At 36.9% G+C, this 26,094-nt stretch overlaps 1 protein-coding gene across 1 annotated transcript in view; it reads left to right on the top strand.

Moving 5' to 3' along the window:
* The window catches only part of PAWR (pro-apoptotic WT1 regulator), a 72,438-nt gene extending 52,126 nt beyond the window's left edge, over positions 1-20,312 (top strand). The window contains exons 3-6 of the mRNA XM_064419599.1: positions 3,267-3,301; positions 11,734-11,881; positions 13,146-13,250; positions 17,724-20,312. Coding sequence (XP_064275669.1) covers positions 3,267-3,301; positions 11,734-11,881; positions 13,146-13,250; positions 17,724-17,810 — 375 coding nt within the window. The 3' untranslated portion in view covers positions 17,811-20,312. The remainder of the gene's footprint in view (positions 1-3,266; positions 3,302-11,733; positions 11,882-13,145; positions 13,251-17,723) is intronic.
* Positions 20,313-26,094: the final 5,782 nt, after the last annotated feature.

Here is a 26,094-nt window from a genome sequence, read left to right as displayed (position 1 = left end):
TGTACAAAGGTATGTGTGCTTCACCAGACTGCAGTCTCAGGTGCAATTTCTCTCTTTCTCCTGAATTCTGTCTTTCTCTGCAAACCGAGGCTTATGTTCACCAGGAAGCATTTTCCTGAAAAAAAGAAGCTGTTAAAAAAATAAGAACTGGGGAAGATTAGGGCCCAGCCTTCCTACTTTATTGTATCTGCAGGCAGTTAGGCAAAATTTAGACCCAGTGTAACTCTCCATGCAAGCCGAAAAAGGCAATTGAACGGCTTGCCCATAGCCAGTGGGGCAGCTGGGATGTTTCTGAGACCATCACCACCAGGAGCTATGTCTGATGTTACTGATGTGGCATTTCAGTTCTCAGATACAGGGAACATGCTAATGTATTAGATGAAGCAATTCAAATCTCTTCAGGCACCTCATAGACAAATCACTTTATCAGTCATTGTTGACTGTCTTAAAGCTAAAAATCTTTAGGCCTTGAAGGGATCTTGGAAAGTCTCCGGTCCAAGTCTTGCAGACAAAGCAGGATACATGTAGAAAATTGGTCAGGACTGTAGCCAGTTGGGTTTTTATTATCGGGAGGGATAGAAATATGTCCATCATCTTTACCCTATCAGGAATTTGTACACATTGGCAAGATACCTCCTGAGCATCCTATTCTCCTGGCTGAACGTTTCCAGCACTTTCAGCTTCTTGTGTGTCAGATGCTCCAGATCTTTAATAATTTTAAAGGTCTGGAGCTTTGCTGGAGTCTCTCTAGTACATTGTTCTCATACTGAGAAGTCCAGAACTGGACCCAGCATGCCAGCTGTGGTCTCACCAGGGCTGAGCTGAAGAGAATTAGAGAATATGCTTTGTTGGAGGGGACCCATGAGTCCAACTCCTGTCCTTGAACAGGACGCCTCAAGAGTCACATCATGTGCCTGAGAGTATTGTCCAAATGCTTCTTGAGGTCTGTCAGGTTTGGTGCTGTGACCGCTTTCCTGCAGAGCCTGTTCGAGTGCCCAACCATCCTGAGATGTGAAGAACGTTTTCCTAATATCCAAACTAAGTTTCTCCTGACACAGCTTCAGGCCATTTTGTTGGGTCCTGTCACTGGTCATGACAGAGAAGAGATCAGTGCCTGACTGTCCTCGTCCCTTCATGAGGAAGTTGTAACTGCAATTTCCCCTCAGTTTTGTCCAGGATGAACAAGCCAAGTGATCTCAGCAACTCTTTGTGTGAGTTCTCCTCTCGTCCCTTCACTGTCTTTGCAGCTCTCCTCAGGATACCATCCTTCAACCTGCTGGCAGTGCATCCTGAGGATGCCATGGGCCTTGGCTGCAAGGGCACAGGGATGACCTATGTTCGACTTGATGTCCACCAGGACACCCAGGTTCTTTTCTAAAAGCACAGCAGCTTTCCACAGCATGTACTCCTGCTTAGGATTATTCATCCCCAGGCTCAGGGTCAGGACTTCGCATTTTCCTTTTTTTTGGACTTCATGGGGTCTCTGTAAGCCCTTTTTCCAGCCTGTGTTCCTCCAGATGGCAAGACAGCCGCCTGATGTGTTGTTAACCTCTCATCCATGTTGTTTGTAGTGTGCCAACTTGCTGAGGCTGTACTTCGTCTCATAATTCAGGTCACTAAATAAGCCATTAAACAGTAGTGGCCCCTCTATCAGTCCCTGCAAAGTGGCTGGCATCCAGCTCGAATTAATGCTGCTGCTGATAACCCTTTGGACCTGGTAATCACTGCATCTCATGGTCTGCTTATCTGGCCTCTATTTTCATATCCATATGTTGTGTGGGAAGGTGTTGAAAGCTGTGCTAATATCTAGATAAGCATCATCTGCTTTGCCTTCATTCACCAAGTCCTCTCATCATAGAAGGCTCTCAGGTCAGGCATGGTTTCCCCTTCATATATCCATGCTGATTTTACCTTCCTGTCCTTGAGGATTTGTTTCACTTCCTACTCAGGGACTGAGCTAAGGACTGTCCTGTAGTTCCCCGGATGATCCTTGAAGAAAGGAATGACATTTACTTCATTTTAGTCCTCAGAAACCTCCCCCTGCTTCCATGACCTTTCAAAGATAACCTACCCTTAAGTAAAATTTAAAAATAGCATTGGTAACATTTAAAATTGTTTCTCTGCCCTTTTAGAGGTAAAATTAGGTTTCTGTTTCACAGCTTTGAATCACTAATTTTCAGATACTGTCATCAATAATAAAAATAGTATCAGTGTTGAACCAGCAATTTTGCCAAATTTGTGGGTTTCTTTAAATAGTTCCCATGAACTTGTTTGAATTTGTTCTTCTGCTTATCTTAGGGATAAGGTGTAACACATATGACAGAAATGGAAAACACTTCCTAAAATAAAATGTACTTTCAGATCAAGTTTTTTCTAGAATACAAATATTTTTAAAATTGTTTTCTATAGTAAAATAATACTGTGTCCTAATTTTTAGCTTGTTTATTTACTTACAAAGTCACTAGTATGCTGATTAGTGAAGGCAGTGTAATGTTCTGTAGAATTTTCAGAGTGGATGGAATTTCTCTTGCATGTTGTTTTAAGAGCTCATTTACTTCTTTGCTCACAGGAAGTGTTGTAAGTAGACAGCATTTCATACTTTGCCTGTTTTTTTTTCTCGTAAAGGCAATTGTCCTTTAACACCTTAAATATTCTTTTCTGACTTTTTACTTGTTATTTGCTGGGGGTGTTTTGGCTATGACTAAGAAAATATTTGAATCGTGTTCTTACAACATCCAAAAAAATATTTATGGACTTACTCTGTCGAATCTGAGTCCTTGTTTACCAGTTGAAACATGTCTTAATTTTTGTTCTTGACAGCTTCAGTTTTTGTTCCCATCTTGAAGGACAGTAGCGGTGCTGAGGAATTGAAAAAGTTTTGCTCTGCTGCTCTTGGACAAGTTCATGAACAACTGTCAAAGTGCACACGTGTTTCCATGCTAGTTAGTGGGGGGAGATGTACTGGTGGCAGGGTGTGAGGTGCTTCAAGTGTTGTGCATGCAGGGGATGGAGTAAGTGCATCCAGTTTTATGATGTAATTAGAGGCAGACACTTAAGGGTTCTGGGGTAATATTCAGAAGCACTAACATGGTGACAGTCATCCTGGTATTGTGTACACCTGACAGCAAAATAATGCAAAACTGACTTGTACAGTGGCATGGGACTGCTCTCACTGCAGACTTAGTTTTCTGTGGATTGATAAGGTATTTTGACAGTATAGCTACAAGAAAAAATACTAATTGATTTTTCCTTTGTGTTTCTTTTAGGACTCGTCCAGGATGGTTTCAAGCAGGTATAAAAGGTATGAGATCTTTGTACACAACAATTTTGTTTATATTTCTGCCAGAAATAATGCTGATTAAATGGTTCTTTATAGTTGAAGTCATCATACTGTTGATATATATCCTGATATCATGCAAAGGACCTGAATGATGCAGCAAGCTTATCCAAAGCCCTCTATTATGTTACTATTTTAAAATAAATTCCACTAGTGTTTTACTGGATCTTAATAGGGCAGAATAGTTTTCCAATCAAATGTCAAACTTGACTACACATTGCCTAGGAGCCAGTATTTTCACAGTTTAACTCATGAACCATTGTATTCTGAAGTTGAATAAAGGAAGATAATTTTGTTGCTCTCCACAGTAATAGTGAAAGATGGGTTTGTCATGCTACTGTCTTCAGTTGTAGAGGTGTTTCTCATATATAGCATGTCCTGTTTATTACTCGTTTGTCTTTGAGTCAAGTATTACCCTGGTCATTACTCCAGCTTTTTAATCAGAGAAATACTTCAGAAGATCTTGATGCACCTGACCAGTGTGCCAGTGTGTGAAATTTTTGTCCATGTGGAATTAGTACTGACACAACTATCACAGCTATTCGGAAATGTTATGGTAATGCAGGCTCTAAAATACATTAAGTGAAGCAAGACAATTGAGTAAGGTGTTCTTATTTGGTACATGAATGCCTTTCAGGTATCTTTTACTCTGGGTAAAATGCGTAGGTGGTTAATTCATCGGTGTATGTGTATATATATATGTATATATATATACACGGCTGTAAAAGAAAGCGCAGAGAGCACTTATCTAGTCTAGACAAAGAGACAATTATCTAGTCTTCACTGCTGTATTTTCTACCCCTCAAAATTGTTCACCTGTAGAATCATAGAATGTTTTGGGTTTGAAGAGACCTTGAAGATCACCTAGTCCAGTCCCCTGCCGTGGTCAGGGACACTTTCCAGTGAACTAGATTGCTTAGAGCCCCATCCAACGTGGCCTTGAACACTTAGAGGGAGGGAACACCCATAGCTTCTCTGGACAGCCTGCTCCAGAGTCTCACCTCCCACAGTGTAAAAAAGAATAACCTATCCTGTTATGCTTTAGCATTCCTAGCATGGTGTCTTTTATAATTATATTCCCAGGTTCTCATAAACCCAGTTGAGTGATGCTTTTTATAGTGTTTTTTTTTAATCACTTTGTCATTGCAGAATGGGTGGGCTTATTGTCACAAGCGTAATAACGATGTAATTTCATGATTCATTTCTTATTAAGCAAGCACATTTTAGTTCAGTCTTTACTTCCTCTTCAGTCCTGGTGCAGAATTTTATTGCTGTTTGTATCTGCAAATACTTAGTGGTGTGTGTCATACTTTTGTGGCTTTTCATAAACCTTATCTCTGCTTGCATGCTGTATATACTCGCTTGCAAAAACTTGCTTGTGCGTGGGGTGGTAATAAATAGAAGTTTGCACAACCACGTTCGTAACTTATTTGAAAATAATCTAATTCTACTGATTAGCATTACAAAAGTAGGAAATACCAAAGCTAGAAAATGCTAAATAAGACTTGGTTATGCAGTCTTCCCTCAGTCAGCTTTAGTTATATGTGGGATGTAGAATCTTTGTCAACTTCCTCTGTTAGGGCTGGCATCACATGCAGGAGTTATCTGACTTGCTGTGAGTTGCTGTTCAATATTTTATGTATGTTGCCACCTATCTTATTTGTTGCACTGTCTTGAACTTCAAGTAAAGTGAAGGATTATTTACCACTGTCAACACAGTGCACAGTGCTCATAAATACTTGGTGGGTTTTATTCTCCTTGAGGTATACAATGCCCACTGTGGTTGGAGTTAATAGTTAATATCAATTTTCTGCTGTATTTGAAAATTTCTGTCTTCCTGAACTAATTTTTCCTGTGAGAGTATTTAAGGTGTGACTCCCAGTGGTTTTGCTTTCTGGTTTGAGTGCTAATGGAGTCGAACCAGAATTGTTCTGGTCTTCTGGCTTTGTTTGTTTCTTCCAAATTCTGCAGTAGGTGAAGGTCTTACAGAAAGCAGCCTCCTCTACAGTAATTCTTATTCAGATCACTCAGATCTCACTGAAGTCCCAAATACAGTAGGAATCCCTTGAAAAGTCAGTTGGTTAGAGCATGGTGCTAATAACACCAAGGCTGTGGATTCAGTCTTTGAATGGGTCATTCATTTAAGAGTTGGACTCCGTGATCCTTGTGTGTCCCTTGCAACTCAAAATACTCTGTGAATCTGTGAAATGGAAAATGCCATTCTGTGATTGCACCTAGAATTGGAATGTTAATGCCTGAAGGCTGAATTGAGATAATAGGCTGCTTCAAGGCTCAAATACATTCAGCTTAATTTGTTTTTAACAGTCTTGGGTATACTCCCTTAGGTTTTCAAAGCAAACTGAGGGTGAAGCATTTTTCACATAGGGACAAGCACTTTGAGATCCTATTGGAAACTTACTTGCAACAGCAAGTGGCCAGTACTTTGTGGGAGAGAAATGGTTGGTAGTCTTTATAGACGTGATAGGAAAAAGGAAACTGTATTTTCCTGAAAAGTTGGATTCTGTAATAGATTCTCTTTCCCACTGAAAGATTGAGTTATTTGCCAGACATATTCAGGTTGCTTTCTTCCATTTTTACTGCTGCTTTTTCTCTTCTGCCTTCTCACTCTTCTCCAGTTATTCCTTATCCAACATGACATCTTGTTCATTTCAGCATTTTTCTTCACTTCACTGGTTTCTATTTCCTAGTGCAGTTAGGCACCCTTTCCTTTCTCTTCCCTGTTACTCCTACATCCTTATATTTAATCATCAAGGTCCTGGTCTTCTCTTTATTATTTGTCTGATTTTGTGTGTCTGTTTTTTTTCTTGTTGGTTTTTTTTCTTCCTGTTTTTTCTCTGTTACCTAACTTCTAGTCCTGGATTACTGATATTCTGGACTTGCAGTACCTTTCCCTTTACATTTAACTGTTTTCATATTTTATGTTATGATCTTAGAGATTCTTCTACAACTTTGACAATTCTTTGATTCTGCCTCTACACTGAGATACTCATCCTCCTGTATCTGACAAGAGAAAAGAGATTAAAAAGCAGAGAAGATCAGTTATGTGTGTTCTTATAGAATCATTGCTCTCTTGGTGTGTTCCAAGACTCTTAAGAATTTCACAGATTTTACACTATGAATTACACTGGCTACTTTCCCCTATATGGATGAAACAATCTGTGACTAAACATTTATATGACATTGCTGGGAAATCTGTTTCACTGAGTGTCCATTGACTGGAAAACATGTTTACAAATTAACTCTGATGGCTTCTGTGTATTGCTGTGTGCTTAGTGACTTGGACAAACTGAGCCTGTCTCTTTGTGCTGTAAAGTAAACAGAAGTTTGTGATGAAGATCTTAGTCTACAATTGTAGTCTGTCTTTCGAATTTACTTCAGAAATTTTCACATCCCCCCAGAAGTTTGTGGAGAGGTCCCTTTGTAGTTGCATTGTTAAGTGCATAAAATATTTCAAGAGAAAATGATGGTTTTGCAGTGGGCTGGAGTGGTACTGTGAGGTCTGTTAAAAGCATGACCAGAATCTGCAAGGTAATGCTGACATGAAGGCCACAGGACTTGCAGGAGAATATTTGGGAGCTGTGGTCAGTCAGGTGTCCTAACTGTGAGCTTCATGTGTTTTAAATGTGTAGGTATACTTAAGTTGTAATAGCCCATATCAACTTCCCATTCTTCCATTTTCCTCTCAGTTTTTTTAATGTAATGTGGCTTGTCTTGGCCATTTCCAGCTACTGTTATGAAACTGGGTCTGCCATTTTCTGCACTGCTTTGTGTATAGATATTTTAAGGACCAAACAGATTGCCCTTAGTAAGAATGGTTTTCTGATTTAGGTCTGATGTTATCAGCATAGTTGATGTTACCAATGATTTCTCAAACATGAGAAGGACAAAGTGCATTTTCTTTATTGAAATATTTGAGTCTAATCTACATGTAAACATAAATTATGTTTCTTTTGTAAACTAAAAGAATTGTTTGCAAGTAACAGTAAAGCAAGATATTTATGCAGACATAGGAATATTTTTATAAACGCAGAAGGTTTGTTCTATCAGCTTACTTTAAAAAGAAATTGTAAAGCAAACCTTGCATATTGGGAATTAAAGATTTTTGTGTGGTTCTTGAATCAGACAGATCAACTGGATCAGTTTACAAAAAGACGTAGATTAAAATCTCTTCATGGTTCAGAAGTGTATTTCCCTTACAAGTTTGTTTACTAGTGGAAATGAATACAGTATGGTATGGTTTTATGGCTTCCAGTCAAAATGTCAGAGAGGATTTTTGCCCCCTCTTTTACTACAGTACAGCACATTAACATGGAACCCTAAAGGTAGAGACTATTTAGCAGTAATTGTAAAAGTCTCCATCATACTTGAGTTTATCGTTCATGTAAGAGTTGAAAAATAAATGGGGAAGTAGAGACCATTAAAAAAAGAAGGTGCTTCAGAGCACTCATTGGGGGGGGTTCTGAAGGAAATGTTTGAATACTGCTGAAATTGCCTTCCTCAGTGTTTTTAAAACTTAAACTATAACAGTTTACTTTCCATCATACTAACCTTGATCTCATTAATTTAAAAAAAAACCACAGCCATGAAATACTATTTCATAATGCTGTGCCCAGACTTGCCTGTGTTTAGGAGTTTGGCAGCGAGAGCTGGCTTTGGAAGCATGGTCTCATCTAGCTTGTTACCTTAGGACCACTGCTTTGCAGATATGAGCATTTTATTTTAGACAAGGGTCACTTAAGAAGTTTTTCTTGACTTTTGTAGCCCTTCTTAAGACACTGCTGATGTTATGAGAAAGCATAAACACACAAAGTTTATTTCTGCAAAATGCTGTGATTTTCTAAATTCTGCCTGGAGTTCCTCACTGCCCCTTGGGCCAGTGCTTGTGCAGTTGGGCAAGCTACTGCCTCAGGGAGCCACTGTGGCTGCTGCAAGTTGATGGCTTCCTTTTGCTTGGCTGCTCGATTGCTGCATTGTAGTTTGAGTAGTTTCCCATTTAGCTGAAGGCCAGAGGCAGGAAAAGTGGAGGAGCCTAGGAATGCAGCTGTAGAAAAGGTAAAACTGCCTTTCCTTAGCTCAGCTCTGACAGCCACAAATTTGGTTTAAGTGGTCTGAAGTAACAGAAAACCAAGGTGCCCTGTTTAGAAATAATTGTTCTTTGCTTCTTCCAGAGAAGCTGTTAGCAACTGACTAGATTGCAGTGACATAAATAACTAGGAATTTCCAAATCGGGTATAGTTATAAGATTCTGGCATACAAATAAATCTGTTGTAGTTGAAATACAGCTTGGACAGGGTGCTTTTCACTGAGTGAAATGGCAATTTGGACAGTGTTTTAGAAAGACATTGAGAGAATCAAAGAAGCATTGGAAGGAGCAAGAGATATTTCACCTTACTGTAATAATGTTTTTAAACTTGTCCCTGCATAAACTGATTTTTATTGTAAAGAAAATAACTAGGACCATCATTCCTAGTTATTAGGAATTTCTTTGTTTGTAAGAGGAGTCAAACTGATTTTGCTATTTTTTTGTTTTAAGTATAGCCAGAAAAAAAAGCCTTGTAAAATATATTTATATTTGTGCATTGTTATATATAAACATAATGTACATGTATACTTCCATAGACAGTGTCTTTGTTCAGGGTGGTTCATGGATGTTTTCTCTTAGTAAAGAGACACCAACAGTATCAGTGATACTGTTTTTCTAGTCATCCTTGCGGGAAGGATCCTGGGGGACTTGAGGCACAGCATTGCCAGTCAGGCAAGGGTGGGGGGATTGTCCACTCTGCTCTGCACTGAGTGCTGGGGACAGGTTTGGGTGCCACAACATAAAATAGACATTAAGCTCTTAGAAAACCTCCAGAAGAGAGCAACAAGGATAGTGAAGGGGCTGGAGCAGGAGGCCTTTGAGGAATGGCTGAGGTCACTTGGTGTGTTCAGCTGAGGCCTCGTTGCAGTTACAGCTTCCTCGTGAGGGAGAGAGGAGGGTCAGCTACAGATACCTTGACACGTGTGATCCATGGCAGGACTCAAGGGAGGGGCATAAAGCTGAGTCAGGAGAAGTTTAGGTTGGGTATCAAGAAATTTTCCAGCCAGAGGGTGGTTGGGCACTGGAATAGGTTTCTCAGGACAGTGGTCACAGCACCAAGCCTATCTTAAGTTCAAGAAGTATTTGAACAATGTTCTCAGGCACATGTGACAGGGCTAACAGTTGGACTTAAATGATCCTGATGGGTCCCTTCCAATTCAGCATATTCTGATTCTGTGTTTCTTTCTCATTTAACACTTAAGTCTTCAGATGTAATGTCACTCATAAGTTCCATTCTTTGTGAAAGATGTTTCTTTGTTTCACAACTTTGTGAAAGTTGTGTCATGGGTAGTACTTTTTTGCCATTACTGTTTACTAGCCATTGGTTATAACAACCAAAATAATGAACTTTTTATCTGTCATATCCTTTATGTTAGGTTATGGACTGGTACCTCCTTAAATGTTTTTTTAAAATCCTGTTTCCTAGAAGCCTCCATGATAGTGAGAAGGAATGTGTTCAGTAGGGTCTGCTGCCCAGTGAAATAGGTGAGGAAATTAGTGTGAGTGTCAGGAAAAAAAAACCTGAAAATTAAAGCATTTTCTTTGTTAATGAAACCCTTCCTGTCCAGGTATTCTTTCTTCTAATCTTTGTCTGCCAATATCACTCACTGGAGCTGAGTTTAAATACTCCAGTATGGTGGCAAAAGTATTCATTTTTAAATGATGAAAAGTTGACACTTTTTTTTTGTGTGGTCTCTACTTGAGACATTAACAGCACGAAACTACTTGTCTTTTAGGAAACTCAATAATCTAGAATTTATAGAGTTAAGTTTAAATATTTGTCTTGGTGTTGCAACATGCATATCCGGTCCTAGAAATGTTTTATAAAAAAATCTTCTGGATGAAGAATAAACAGTGCTAAATATGGTAATAACATTAAGCTACAAAATTCCTTACAATTGTGTCAGTGTGTCTTGGAAACTTCACACATACTGGAGCAAAAGAATATTTATATCCACAAAAAGACATGCCTTTGCCAGATACTCCTGCTTTTGATTTTCACTGTATCCATCTAAATCTGCACGTTGTCAGCAGGGGTTTTCTAGAGTTATGAAATGCAAACTTCTTAAATGAACACATTAATCATATACTCTTCTGTTTCAAATGAAATGTTGTAGGGATGTTCATAGTTCTTTTCATTCTTTTCCTAAGTGGTCTAGAACACCAGTGTATACATACTTCAGCTGTGTGATTTTGCAGAATCAGAGGCTGATTGATGTTGGAAGGGACCTCTGGGGGAAATCTTGTCCAGTCCCCTGCTCAAGCAGGGCTACCTAGAGCTGATTATTGAGGACCATCTCCAGATGCCTTTTGAGTATCTGTTTTTGGTTTTGTCTTGGCAATTTGTCTGTATATTTTAAGTCTAAGAAGTGTAATTACTTTGGTGAGTTGGAGAGGGAGAGTCTCTTTGCCTGTTCTCAGGGCACTCTATTGTGTTGTTCTTAGTTATTCATTAGAATCGTCATTGAAGGTGAGTAACATTATTGTTAGGAAGAAAATGGCTATGGGAAGGATACTGTTAGTTTTGTGACTGAAAATGCTTGACTTGTCATAAATATTTTTAAATTAGTACTGGTTTCATACATACCAGTAGTAATGGAGAACCTGCACGCTTTTTTAAAAAACTAGCTTTTGTGCACTTGCAGTGCTTATCTGTTGATTCCGTGACTGATTTTTAATAAAGAGACACATAATCTAGACCAAGTAGTCCCAAGGGACCACTTAAGGAGTGAGCATCAGCCAACAGAGCTCTGATAAACTCCTCCGTACCAAAGTTCTGAAGTAAAATATCTGGAGATGGCATAAAATTGGTTTGTTGGGTCACATCATTTTCTCACTTCAGTTTACTTTCCATTCCCTTACAGGCCAAACCCATACTTCCCAAAAAGTTAGTCAATATTCTTATGTTTTGGACCTGTACTTGTTTTTTCATCCCTTATGTTTTCATCTAGTTAAAAAGATGATTGGTTTAAACTCTGTAGTGGCACTTTAGTTCTTGAAATAAAGTCATTTAGCTTGGCTTTTAATGTGCATAGTTAATGAAACTTGAAAAATAGGATAAGTATGTGTTTATAGTGTATTACCCATGTGATGAAAGCTGCAGTATCCAAGTATTTGAATCCCCAAGGCAGTGAATTTAGTGAGTTCTCAGCCACACAAGAGCTGTGAAACATGTTCTCTGCAGTTTATTAGACTGACCTACTGACTGCTTTGGAAAGCTGTTCTGTGACTGCTCTCATTTCCATTTTGTTCAATGTGTAAATAGGTGTCTGCTTTGCTCTGCCTTTCACAGTACAGCTAATGCACCAGAAGATGATGCTTCAAGTAGGTATTCCCGAACAGAGAGGATGGCTTTCGGCAGATACAGCAGAGATGCAAATTCTTCTGGCAGTTCTCTACCAAGTAACTCTTTGGAAAAAAGGATTGAGGAACTTGAAAGGGTAAGTACCAACTAATACTTTGGAAACTCCGTGGGGAAATTTGCAGGTAAAATACATAGAAATGATGTAAAATGTTTGAAGTACAGATAGTTATGTCTATGAAAACATATGAAGAGTCAGACTGACTGAGAAAAATGTGAACTTTCAAATCACAGATGTTTAGTTTTCATTTGGTATGTAAGTGTGAAATAGTTAAGGCAAAGATAATACACTTAGAAAGCCAGCAGTGCTCTGTGTGTGCTTCTCCTATGTACCTTGTGACACACCAAACACAGAGAAAATATCCTGGGGGAAGAAGGAGCTCACTGGCTGTTCACAAGGTTACAAGCTGGTTTCTGATCTACTTGTTGGTTTGGTTTTTTTAGTATACCGAATATTGAAAATTTAATTGCTATCCAGTTGTTTGTTAGAGCTGTAAACATTTAAAATACATCTTTCAGATGGTTTGTATTGTTTCACACTGACTTGATAAAAATAGTTTTGGGAAAATGTAATAATGTTAAAGCTGAGCTTTTCACCTAAGCCAGTATTTTGATAAATAATTTCATCTGTGTAATCTATTACTGGCTTCTCTGTCTCCTCTGAAGTGGATTTTTTGTGGGTAACTTAACAGTCGTATGAATTGTATGGGTGAAAGTTACTAAGTTAACACAATTTGAATAGGTCTTTTCTTGGAAAGGGGGAAAATGACATGTATGTTGAAGAAATTGCTATTTTTGATTTAAGACTTGAGGAGTCTTTGTTCGAGTAAAGTACACCATAATCCTCCCTTCTAAATCATCTTCTTTCTGAAATACTTTAATTTCCAGTAAAAGAAATAGAAGAAGATTTAAAGACCTTCTTTCCTAATGAACATGTTCACTCTTTCTCACATACAGGCCCACATTTCTTGTTAATGGTATTATAAAAAACCAACAACAGAAAATCCAACCAACAGTAATTTGGGAGCTGATGCTTTACATTTACTTCTTCTGTTTTGGGCCCCTGTCCAATTCTGTGTTCAAGCTTAAGTTAAATATAAATTAAAACATTATCATTTTAATCAGATACCAAACAGATTTGCTGTTGTAAAATATTCTTAGGTGTAATTCTTTAGCTCCTTGAAATGTAAAAGGACTTGAAGATGTGGGTTTGACGTGCTGTAGGAAAGGAATTATAGATAAGTGTGTGTGTGTTCTTTCTTCGTTTTAGACAATGTTAACTTAAAACTGTCTCTTAAAAAAAGAATTTCCATTTCCAACTGCATTCTGTATTCTGGTTATAGGAACTTGCAAAAGAAAGACAGGAAAATGCAAGATTAATGAAGATGGCACAGGACAAAGAGGAACTAATTGGAAAGCTGAAAGAAGAAATTGATTTATTAAACAGAGTAAGCAAATACTTTCTTACATGGCTCTATAAAGAGGAAATAAAAGTGTCTGAATTCTCTGTTGTATTCTCCAGGCATCGCATCCATTGGGCAAGGTCAGAAAATAATTAATTGAGGGTTTTTTTGTACTTGTGTAGCTTTTCAAGAGGTATGTCAGTTAAGCTGTATTTTCTTTCTAAGGTGACTTGTATTTGTCATGAGTAACTTCCCTAAGGCTGTTCAAGTGTTGTTCTAAGTGTTTATAAAGCAAGATTATAAAACCAAAAACTTTTTATATTTTGACAGATATTCTCATACTGTTTATTGTTGATCCCAAGTAAAGGCAGAATAAGACAGAGGGCAGGAGGCATGAGGTAACATCACCAGACAAGGTGTGAAGGCAGGAGAAGAGGGGTAGAAGAGAGAGGCATGCTTGGAAGTGGGACAGGATGAGAAGTTTTAAAGTTGATTAAAAAAAAAGTTGCACCAGTTTTAAGGGCAAACAGGAATTCTTGTGTAGGGTGGATTATTGACCTCATCCTGCACTTCTTGGCTGAGATGTGGAGTCCTGATGCACTAGAGATACGGGGCTCTGGTGAATCCATCAGTGAAGGGAGGCAATAACTGCATGAAGAGAGTCACAACTACATTTTGCAGCTCTTCATTAATAGCAGAGGAGGACAGTGTTCAGAAGTTTGCAAACTAACCTAGAAAATTAGGAGATTATTCTGAAACACATATTTTGGCTTTTATATGGAGAAAGTTGGAAGTTAATCTGTAGGATAAATGAGGTGGTGTCTGTTTTAGAGAGATTTCTGTTTTAACTGAGGCATTGCTCTTCATGCAGTTCTTTCATTCTACAAAGAATCTGTCACATCTAAGCTTATTGGCCTTATTACAGTTGAGGCAGGTGTTCATTCCTTCTGCATAATGGATGGCAAAGCTATTTAATACTGTTGATTTCCTGACTCAAGGTTGGAAAGAGCAAATTGAAACAACCTAAATGACTGAAATCATGGGGTTTAGGACCACAGCTTTTTGAGAGGTTTGATGTTCCAGAAGCAATGTTATTTTTTTTTGGCTGTACTTGAAGTATGATGTCCTAAATGAAATCCATCAAGTGTCTTAACTAGAAACTGTCTTTGAACATCCATAGTAAAGTTAGGCACTGTCTGTGCATTGCCTGTGTTAAGTACTGTGTTAAGGGCAATTTCTGCAATCAACAAGTTTGAACATTATAATACAAGTTTCATGTTAAGCAAACATAAACATAAACTGAATAAAGTAGTTGCAAAACCAACTTCTTTATATATTGACTAAAATTTTACCTTTCCATGAGATCTACAAAGCTACCTTACTGGTGCTCCCTAGGTAGATGCTTTTAAACACAGAAGAGAAGGGATTTTTTTGGTCCACCAGGTCAGCATTTTTATACCTTTAATATTGTCTGTTTGCTCAGTAGAGTGCAAGTTTTTTATGTCTGTGTCTCCTGGGCTTTTCTTAATGATGAAAGAGCTGACTTTTGATGTTATGACCAGCATAGTTATTTGTCTTCTTGAACTCATGTCTCAAGTGATGCTTCCATTAACACAAATACAATTTTACTTTCCTGTTCATTAACTCTTGAATTTGATTGCTTTTATATTGGCTATCCATGTGGATTGAGAAATAGAAAAGGTTTGAAAAATTAAGAAAAGCTGCAGAAATATCACATCATTCTTATGATAGAAGGTTATGGAAATTAATATCTCAGTTATATTTGCCTCAGTTTTATTATCATAACTGAGAACATGAGAGCCAGCACTTAAACATCCATCTGATGGATTGTCCTAGCACCAGTACTGGATGCTTTTCATGGAAGAACAGCTGTGATCTTCAGCCTTCTGTTCAGATAAAAGGATGTCCTTAGGACTGAACTTTATGTAGTGAGTCTATGCAGAGGTCATCTTAAAAGATTTTGCTGGTAGGCAGCCTAAATAGAGGTCTCTAAATTTGACCATCTACACAAAAGCTGGTTTTCCTCCAGCTTTTCCGTTCATCAAAATATACAGTTATTGGATGTTGACATGCACAGGTATGGGTAGAATACCACATCCAGATACCCTAGGTAACTTCTTAAAAGGCCATTTTATTGTGTATCTTTCTGACTTCTCAGTCTGTATTTAGTGAAATGCTCTTTCTAGAAATTATAGTCAGTTCATAACCACAGATGCATCTCTGATTGGCAAAGACCTTGTGTTGCATTTGAAAAACTTTTTCCAAGAATCATGAGAACGTCTTGGTAGAATTTTTCTCATTTGAAGTGAGTGTATTTATTTAATAGGACCTTAAAATTTTACTGAACTTAGTCAGTACATCCCAGAGAAACTTAAAGGATATGAGCTGCATTTATATTGAGGAATAAAAAAGACTTTCTCCTATAAACAGCATTCTCTCATTCCAGTACATTAGACATTAAAAGTATGTCTGCATGTTCTTTGTAAGAAAGGGGCAATTGCTTCATAAAAACCTTAAATGTCTGAAAGGCATCTCGAAATATTTGAATACTTTGTAGGCAAAGTTCAGCTGTCAATTAGTTTGCGCTTTGTCATCTGTGACCTTACTAAGATGTCAGTGTAGTTAAAAGTGTGTTTGGAGAGAGTCTGTCAGTGAGGATTTACAGTCCAATTAATGTCAATTGTGTAGTTATCAGTTCTTTTGGTATGTGAAGTTCAAGCTTTCCTGCTAGTGCATCTTTTTTTGCTAATAAACATGAGTTAGTGTTGTAATTTTGAATAAGAAACTTTAAATTTCAAGAGTGGCAGAATCCCCTCCATCTCTCAACCCATTATTTCTGTAGATACTTAAAGTGCAGCAGTTATTTTTCCTGGCTTATATTCAAGAAACTTTTACATGTAGTAATTTCTGGAATGTTATTTTTACAGCATAAATATTTCAAAAACTTGTAATATTTTATTTTGAGTCAATTATACTAGAATTTTAAACAGGAGGTTTTTAGGTAAGCTTTAATTGAGGTATCTGATGGCTAAGATCAACAAGTTTGAACATTATAATACAAGTTTTATGTTTACCAAACTAAAAAGGTATCATTTGATTGAAAATGTGTTGTCCCTTCCATCTGACAATTGCACAAAGTAGATTATAAAGTGTATTTGTTTATACTGAATTGTATTTATAGCATGTATCCAACAAAACTTACCCTGTTTAGGTGTTTAAGTCACTTCTATCCATTATGTTGGAGTGGTCAAATGTTTCTCCTGGAATTGATTAATACTGTGATGCAGCTTTACTTCTGTGAGGCAAAGAGGAATTTCTGCTAGTGATTTCTTGATTCCACTCTAGAAAACAATAAAGGGATGGATTGCAGAGGTATTGAGGTGTGGATTTTAGCTTGGCAAACTGAAGAGATTTTAAAAAATCATTATACCAGTTGAACAGATAATATCGATTGTACACTTCTGGAATGACCTCACTGGGAAAGAAATAAGAACCTGGGCTTTGTATGTCAAACTCTGCCTAACAACTTAAAGGGCCAAGAGAGAGAAAACCTTCTTTTTACTACTTAAGGAAAGAGGACAGTTTGGCAGACTTGAATCAAAAAACACATAGGATCTCCAGTGAGAATTCTGGTTCGTTTTCCTTTGCCCACCTTTCATTTTTGTCCTTAAAATTCCTTCCTTGACATTATTCTTTTGTATCTTCATTCTTTTCTAATTCACATTCTGTTTCTTGCATGTGGTTTTTGCACATGGCAATTACATTTATTGAAGTAATGTTTGTATTAAGCAGTCATTATTACTGATTCTCACTTTAAAGGCTTGAAAAAACTTGTTAGGAGTGAAGAAGTGAAATGGGAGCTGGACAAAAATGTTAATTAGTGGAAAAGACACAAACATTTGTGTGTGTCAAACACATTTTCAAACACTGTGAAAGCCATCTATTTTGAGCCCCCATTACTGCTGTGTGCGTGCTGCCTGTTCTTCCATTAGCACTTCAGACAGAAGGTATGAAGTCCATTTTTTTTTCCACAGAAAAAAAAGTGGACTGGCATGTCTTTTTCTGAAAATTTTGATATTTAATACACAAAATGGGTCTTTTTGCAATAATAATCAGTGATGTGTATACATGAGAGCCATAGTTGTAGACAAGCAATCAGGGAAGCAGGATCAGGAGCTGTATAATACACTCTGTATTGCCAGAAAAATAATCACCCCCATTCTATTTTGGTTTCTTTATGCATTAATTCCTGCTGTAGCTTTGGTTTGAATATGTTTTTATTTAAGGTGCTTAGGAATATAACATTAATGTTTTGTAATTACAGTAACATTTTGGAACAGGCTGGTTTAACAGCTCTATGGGTACCTACTGTGACACTAATTTTTCTCTATCCCAGCTTCCTCATTTCAGAGCTAAGATACTAAATTTCTGCTGCTATTAATTGAGAGTTTGTATTTCCATCCTGAGAAGGTTTATTTTTCTTTTTTTCTTGTACAGGATCTAGATGATATAGAAGACGAAAATGAACAATTGAAGCAAGAAAACAAAACCCTTCTAAAAGTTGTTGGACAGCTGACAAGGTAGAAGATTTCAGACGTCAATGAGGAAAGATTTGATAAACTACTGATTGAACACTAAGGTCAATAGAGTAATATTTCCTGTGTTGCAGTATCTTATAATAACTGTCTTTGTATTTATTGTTAGGAAACCAGATGAATGTTTATTTTCATAGTGCTTTCTCCTTTGTTCAATGAAATGGCATAAATTTTGGGGTGTATTTTTAGCTTTCTTTTCACATAAGCATGATTAAAATTTTCAACATGTTTCAAAATTTTAAGTTCAAAAATATTTGGATTTTATATCTTCAGATTACAGCTGCATAAATCACAGTAATCTAAAATTCATAGCATCAAGATCATTTTCAGTCCATGTGGGTGTATATTTTTGAAATGAATGGAAGCAATACATATGAGCTTTGTTTACACAGATTCAAAATATGTATTTTGGGAAATGCTTCCTTTTTTGTTCAAATAGCTGTAAAGTGGATGCCTTATTACTGATGTATAACAGTTTGCAGATTGATGATTTGCTCTCGAACTCTTGTATGTTGAGGTTTTTTACTGTGTCTGAAAGATTGACAATAGTAGAGAGTAGCAATTATTTTTTTGTGTTTAACAGTATTCTGTCAAAAGGGGAAGGTTTTACTAAAAAACTACAAAGCAAACAAATGCAAAACACCACAAAGCCAAATAAATCACCTCTCGTATCAGCATGAATAAGTTCTTAGAATCACGTTGAAGTTGTGCACTCTAGTTTATTTTATGGCTTTTGCTTTAGCAATGAAATGCAAGTTTGCAATCAGACAGTTAGTTTGCTGTGTTGAAAATTCAAACAAAGCCTGGAGCTTTCATTTTAGCAGACACTTCTTGTCATCCTAAAATTTGTAGTGATCATAACCCATACAAGTGTATGGATTTTTTTTTTTTAAGCTGAGTGAAATTCTTTTATGTGACGAAGTAGAGGGGCATACTAGTGATTTGTGCCTTTTTGAAACATCAAATGGTATGCAAACCCCATTTTTATCCTTGATTTTAAACTAACAAGTTTTTTAAAAAGTGCCTGTTAGATCCAGTTATAACTGTGTGTGGATTCTTCTGTAACATGATAGCTGACAAAATTTTCCTTAGACTTTAATCGTAGACCTTGGTTAACATTTAGACTAAAAATGATTTGTACTTTATTTCATCTTCATGCAGCACATTTTTCATTCCTGGTCAGATTAAAGGTACATACCCTTTGAGGAAAGACACTAAAAATTAAAACATTTCAAAGAGTCCAGTATTTTTATGGACAATTTTGGTGTCAGAAAGTTACATACATACAGTTCTTTTCACCTTAAAACTTAAAACCAACTTTAATATAACAATATAACAGTATTGTTATATTAATATATATATATGTGAAATATAGATGACAACTGTCTTTTCAGATTTGCCAATTGTTTTCATAATGTGCATTTAATGACAGTGTTTCTTAAATTTAAAATTCCAGCTATTATTGTTACATTTTGGATTGTTTTGGATATAGGATAGATTATTTTGCATTTGTGCGTTCTGATGAGCAAAAACTTTTCAAAGCTTTAAAGTGTTTTTCAAGACACTTCCAGTCCAGGATGCCTCAGTGTTTTCCTTCACAGTGGATGAGATTCCATGGAACACCGTTTAAAACCTTTTCTCAGGGGGTTAAATGGTACAGGGGGTTTGCATAAGCCCTTTGAATTACAATGTACACCAAGGAGTATTGCTTGTAATATTATTGAAACAGTAAGAGGTCCCTTAATTTTTAAGTTCCATGAAATTGAACATTTAAAGACATAATGAAGTCAGTTGAGATGTCAGTTGCCTTTTGAATAAATATGAAACTTTCTCTGGAAGAACATGTGATTTCCTCCTTTGTGTACTAGGTAGGGAATACACATACCCGTGCGTGCGTGGGGTGTCAAACGTATTGGAGTGTTGTTAAGAGCATCATATTAAACATACTGCAATACACACAGATAACAATATGAAGTAGCAAATGAGATGTTTCATCAAATGTGTTTCATGTACATCTTAAACCAAAGAAAAACAGCAACAAAGAGCATAAACAAGAGTTACTTGTCTTTATATTACCTCTTCTTGGCGGCGGTAATGCCGGAATTAATTTTTTTTAAACTTGTACATAAAACTGACAGAAGTATTTGGCAGAATTTCTGGATTTCTAATGTAACTGTTCTTGTTCAGGGCTAGTTGTGATTTTTCTGCTCTGAAAAACTTGTGGTAGTTGAGTTTTCCTCTGAAAACAGTCTCATAATCATAATGCAGAGTGATTTTTAGAAAATACCAATTTTTTGTGTTAAAAAATTGAAACATCGTTTACCTATGAGTAACTGAATATCCATTTTCGTTTTGAACATTGCCTAGTTGTGGTGATACTTGTTATCAGATTATAAAAATGATTTTGAGGTTCTTCTACTGCAGGTGAAAGATACATGTTTTATAATAAAGATTGTTTGCCTTTGTTCAAATAAAACAAAATTCTTTTTAATCTAGGCTGAGTACTTACTGTCTTTAAAGGAGAATTAATATTGTCTCTCTGAAATTCTAACTAGATTTGTCCTCTGTAGTGTGTCATTCCCAATCTGAACTGCTAAAATGAGTTTTGCATTCACATTGGAGCTTGGAAGTGTGTATGCATATGCAGACACACAAGAGAGAAATCTATTTACACTATACTTTTTTGCTTCAGGTAATAGTGAGTATCCTTCCATCAATTAGATAGAAATGATCTTTTCTCCACTTCAAAGCAGAAGTATAAACTTCCCCAGGAAAAGCAAGAATGTTACACTGCTGTTTCTGCAGAAAGTGAATTGATTTAACTTCCAAAGCTCTGTGAAAGTAAGTGTTCTCCCTCACAAGCAGAGTTGTTAAGGGCAATCTCCTTTTCACTCATAGCTGCAGACTACACATAAAGAGAGCAAGTGGATAATCGGTAAATATCAGGGAGATAATGACTATATGGCATTTTATCATAAAGCTTGTAATGTTGTTTTAAAAGAATGCAAACATAAATACCGTAAACAGCCGTGCATTCAACACCATGGGCACTTTATGGATAAGACATTATCCATTAAGAGCATTTGCACTTAATAAATTTAAAATGTTAGGTGAATTTGGGTAAGGATGACTGCCTTTATGAAATCATGGTGGCTTTTAGAATTGTTTTAAAATACGAAACTGCATTTCCTCAGTTTTTACCTTTGGCATTTTAGGTTCCTCAGTCTTGGTGGGAAATTTTACTTCCAAGTACACAAGTGCTTTTTCTGTGCTCCTCCTTTAATCCCTGGATTTGCCATACAGTAGCTACCTGATCTTAGCACTTAGTGTGTTTTCCCATGGGTATTCTAATTTTTCTCTCATAACTTAACTCTTTGTATCTTTTGGTATATTCTTCTTTCCCTTGTTCTTCTAGAAATTTAAGTGGTATCTGTGAAGTGTAACAACATCCATATACCTATTTGCTGGATTTTCTCCTTTCTTAAAAAACCTCAAATATTTTATATGAAAAATTTTTCTCATGGACTGAGGAATGTACTGCTGCTGACAGTTGGTTTGTGACACTTAAGGGCTTACCAAGGTTTTGAGAGGAATTGAATATTGATAAGAATACTGAGACAATCTAATGTTCTAGTTGCAGCTTAAAAAGTTCTGTTAGTCTCCAACTATGAAAAGTGAAACTTTGTGGGAATATCACATGTAAGAGTAATGGTGGGCATTTGGATACACATCCATCTGATGTGTCCCAACATAGCCTAATCCTCCATGCAGTGAATTTCCACCTAAATCTACAGGTTTGCAGCTGAGCCCTTCCTGTCTAGCAGTTGACAGCCCTTCAGGTATGGAAATGGGTGCATATGTTTCACTTGGCATTCCTTGAGCAGGAAGGCCTAATTCACACCCAGCAGCCATGGTCTCTCTTGCTGGTATCTCAGGAAGGATTTCTGTTTAAACTAAATTGATCTTCAATTTCTGCATTCACCAGAGACATTTCATATAATAGTAAGCAATTAGCATGGTTTAATATTTGATTAGGAAATGGTGAAATTGTGACATCTTTTATACCACGTAAAAAGACAACGTTTTGTTTTTTTATCGCTAGACCTTTTCTTGAAGAGAAAGTTGCTCCCCCTAGTAAAAATACTTTTAACACCTTTAAGTTGGGCTCATTTTATAGCCTGAAGCACCTGAAACCCACCGGGACTTCTTTTAACAGCAATAGAAGTTAAAATGTCTTCAGAAGAATTCCAGGAGCGGATTTGAAGGTAAGGTCTTAAGACTGTAAGTCCTTGTTTTCTTTTGGGCTTTGGGTAGCCTGGTCTAGTGAAAGGCATTCTTCTGCATGGCAAGGGGCAGGGGAATTAGATCATCTTCGAGGTCCCTTCTAATCCAAACCATTCTGATTCTTCATTGAAGAAAATTTGGCTAAAAAGACAACATCCAGCATTGTTTCTGAGTGCTTACCTTGGTGGACTTCTTAGAGAGCACAGCTGTCACTTCCCTCTGCAGTCCTGCAAGGGCTGTAGTATAGCAGAGAATGGCAGCAGCATTCTAGATGTGTCTTAACTTGGCTTTTCTACTGGTTTGGGCCAAAGTATGTAAAACATGCTTAGTAATTAGTGATGGAGTTGTAGTGGATGTTGCTAATGGAGGAGCCAGAAGACTCTTACTTTTGTAGCTGTATTTTAGGCTTTCTTCAGGAAATCTTTCTGTGGCTATAATTACTCAGAGGGTAAACTCAACTTTGGCAGTAGTTGTGTAAGTTTTAGAAGAAAACTTTGAGGTAAGAAGGCCATCTTTGGTATCCATAAGGATGCCTTTGACACTTAGTTATTTTTGTGGTAAAGCTCTTTGTTATCTACAGATAACAAGAGATAAAGCCTTATCTGTACTGCAAAGATAATCCAAACGTAGCTTGATTTTTAATTAATATGCTGTAAATGTTAAAAAATATTAAATAATATAAGAATCAAACTTTGAGATCTGGAATTCCATTAATAGGGGAGGTAATGAAAATATATGCATATTTTGTGCTACTGCTCTGCCTCTACCTTTTTTTTTGGTAAACAGAACCACTGTTGAAAATGAGAAGGTTTTATAATTGATTGTCTTATTGTTAACCTCTTTAGGTGTTACAGCTAATAAAATTTATGCTTTCTGGAATACCAAAAAGATTCACGTAAAAAGTAGCAGCAGCAAAAATGAGAACTCAATCTCCTCTTAGTCTTTTAGGGTGGGAACTCAAGCAATTGTTATGGGTTGTCCTTGATTAAAGGACCTGAAGATATTTAAGTATTGCAGGCTCATTAAATGAGCTATTGTGTAATCTGCAACAAAGTAGGATTAAATGTTGTCCTTTCTTTGTATCAGTGTTTTCTAAGAACACTAACATAATTTAAAAGAAAGACAGTGTTTTTCTGTTACACAAGGTTATATTTTAGACATGTGGAGGTTGATAATTGGCATCTTGATATACTCTCCATTAGTATTTCTCCCTGCAAATCAGGTTTTGTAGACAGGTAGTGGAATGAAATCTTTGTTTTTCTCTCTCAGAAATGTTAATCTCTGCTTTTGCCTGAAGGCTCATTATAACAATGATGCAGTTTAGAGTAAAATTTTGATTGCAACAGTGTATGTGTGTTTACAGCCAGCTACCAAATATATTTTTAATGGGTGGGGACAGTAAAACTGCTGAAGCTTTGCAAGTTGAGACTCTCTTGAAATAACTCCCATATTTCTCTGTGAAGCAATTATAGAGAAACTGCTAATTGTTCCCAGCTGAATGACTCTTTCTGCTCATTTAATTGCTTCAGCTCACTATGGTTTGTAGTAAAATATCACTTAAACCCTCCTGTAATTCTGTTGCTTTGGCTTTGTATGAGAAGTGACATTTAAAAGAATGGTCACTTTCAATTTTCACTCTCCAGATTCTGGGATTTATAAGGCTATATATTTATTTAAAGCAGGGAGAAAACGAGAAAATGTGTGGGTTGAGACTATGCAGGATTGAATATTAGGGAGAGGATATTTTTGTGTAAGAATGAAGTAAAACTAGTTTTATCCAGCATTTTTTTTTCTCCTAATTTTCAACAAGGAAAGGATGACAAACAATATTTTTTAGAGATCTAGAATAGTTCCAGTTATCACTGCAGTACAGTTAAGTGTTTTTATGAGAAAAATGTAATCTCTAGCTTTTCATTTGCTCACCTTTGCACAGACACTTAAAAAGGAAAAGAATATGACTTTCTACCCTTGAAGAAATGCAAATTACCATCTTTACCTAGGGCTTAGATCGTATCTTTCCTAGACTATGCTGGGCTGTAGATGAGTGGTCAGAAATGTTCGACATTGATTTTTATGTACAGTGTAATTTGTAGTATGCTATGGTAATGTTGATTAGTATGGTTAATATTTTGGGGGATGGCTAGCTCTAAGCATTTAGATCTCTAGCAGAAGCATAACAGAGCTGGTTCTCAGGATAAGATGGGAACCACTTGCTAAAGTGTCAGGACTGTTTGGAGGAATTCTGATTTCCCTGTATCTGAGAGCCCTCCTGCTGCATTTGCAGATTTAAATCTAGAAAATTCTCCCTTAACACCTGCTGAGAGATTTACGAAAAAGAAACACTCCCCCCAAGAAAATACTCCCTGTTTTTGTAGTGTGCCAGATAGTTGTATGCAAGTGTTGTGGAACAAAATAATTTTAAAAGTCTTTAAGAAGCACATTGAATATAATGTTACTGAGTGACATAATTGAGTGTATCTTAATGTAATTCACTATGCCTGTGTAAAACAGTGATGCTTCTATGAATTTTTAAGAAAAAGTTTAGAATCAGTGGAAAGTTACTCTTCTGGGTGCACTGGATTGTAAAAGCCCAGAACTGGATCTCAAGAAAGGTGCTTCTTGTTTTGATTGAAGTGACTGAAATGTAGTTCAGTTTACATTCTAAATCTAATGAAGGTTATCCCAGCAGCTCTACAAGTATCCTCTTCATTCAGCTCCCTGTCAGCAGTCTTCACTGAGAAACTCTGTGTAGGAATCACATCCTTTTTATTTGGCACCCTATTCACTGAGTTTACCTGGCTTTTAGAATGCTGCTAATATTGTAGCTGAGGCAATTGAGAGGAGGAGGAGTTGCTCTGGCTTCCTTCTGTGGGAGTGTACTCCTGATAATAGCTGTGTTACTTATTCCACTGGTAGAAGAAAGCAGAATGCTCTTTGGGGTTTCAATAAGAAGTGAGAATGTTCACTAGTTCAGAGGCAGCAGTGACCAACAGGTGTCCACAGGGCTGCCTCTGTAACACAGAGCCTTACCACCTTTTGAATTTTGTTACGAGGTCCACCCATAGAGTTGTAAATTGACCTTAGATGAGAGGTCAAAGTATTCCAAGTAGAAACTAAGTCCCATATCCAAAAGTGTTACTAAAATGAATGAATAAAGCTGATGTCTTTGGTCTGTCTGTTCTGTGGGTAAGCAAAGATGCAGACCTTTCAAGGCATTTTACTTTGGTATTTTTGTCTGATCTATATGTAAATAAGGATTTAAAACTTTTCAAGTCTGTTATTTCATGACCTTTTTTCTTGAACACAATTGAAATGTATTTTATGACACTTTAAACAAAGAAAAACAGATCTCATTTGGCTACTTGACTGTTCTACAGTAGATGAGTGCGATTGTCCATTTTCTTTAGTTATCTTTTGCTTTACTGATACCTCTTGAGATTTTTCAGTGCTTAAGCTGAAATGTAGTTCAGTTTACATTCTAAATCTAATGAAGGTTATCCCAGCAGATGATTATTTATCTCTGCAATTGGAGTGTTCTGTGTATTTTACTCATTTTTTAATACCATGGAGTCAAAACCACTTAACTGAAGGGTTCAGGAAATGCCTTTATCAATGCTGCCAAACACTTACTTTTTGAATCTATTAACAATCTTTTCTGGCCCTGCGAGGCAGTCAGAGCTGTGTGATTATGGAAAGTAAACAACTGAAGTACCTATGCAGGGAGCAAGATTTAGAGGTAAGCACTTTCTGTGTGTTTTTTTCCTCTCTCAGGCCATGCACCAGATATATTCTGCTGTCCACTACGCTGCTGCAGCTAGACAGCTGAACCAACATATTTCAGGCCAGTACCATTAACTGTGCTGATACAAAGACCCACTGGACAGGATGAATCAGCTTCCATTTATTTGCAAATTGGCAAAATGTCATGTTCTTTTTCTGCTCTTCCTCTCTGAAACTTGTATCCATCTTTCCCACTGCTCTTTTGCAGA

Source organism: Passer domesticus, chromosome 5 (genome assembly GCF_036417665.1).
Source record: "Passer domesticus isolate bPasDom1 chromosome 5, bPasDom1.hap1, whole genome shotgun sequence".
Lineage (NCBI taxonomy): Eukaryota > Metazoa > Chordata > Aves > Passeriformes > Passeridae > Passer > Passer domesticus.
This window is presented reverse-complemented; position numbering and strand designations above follow the sequence as displayed.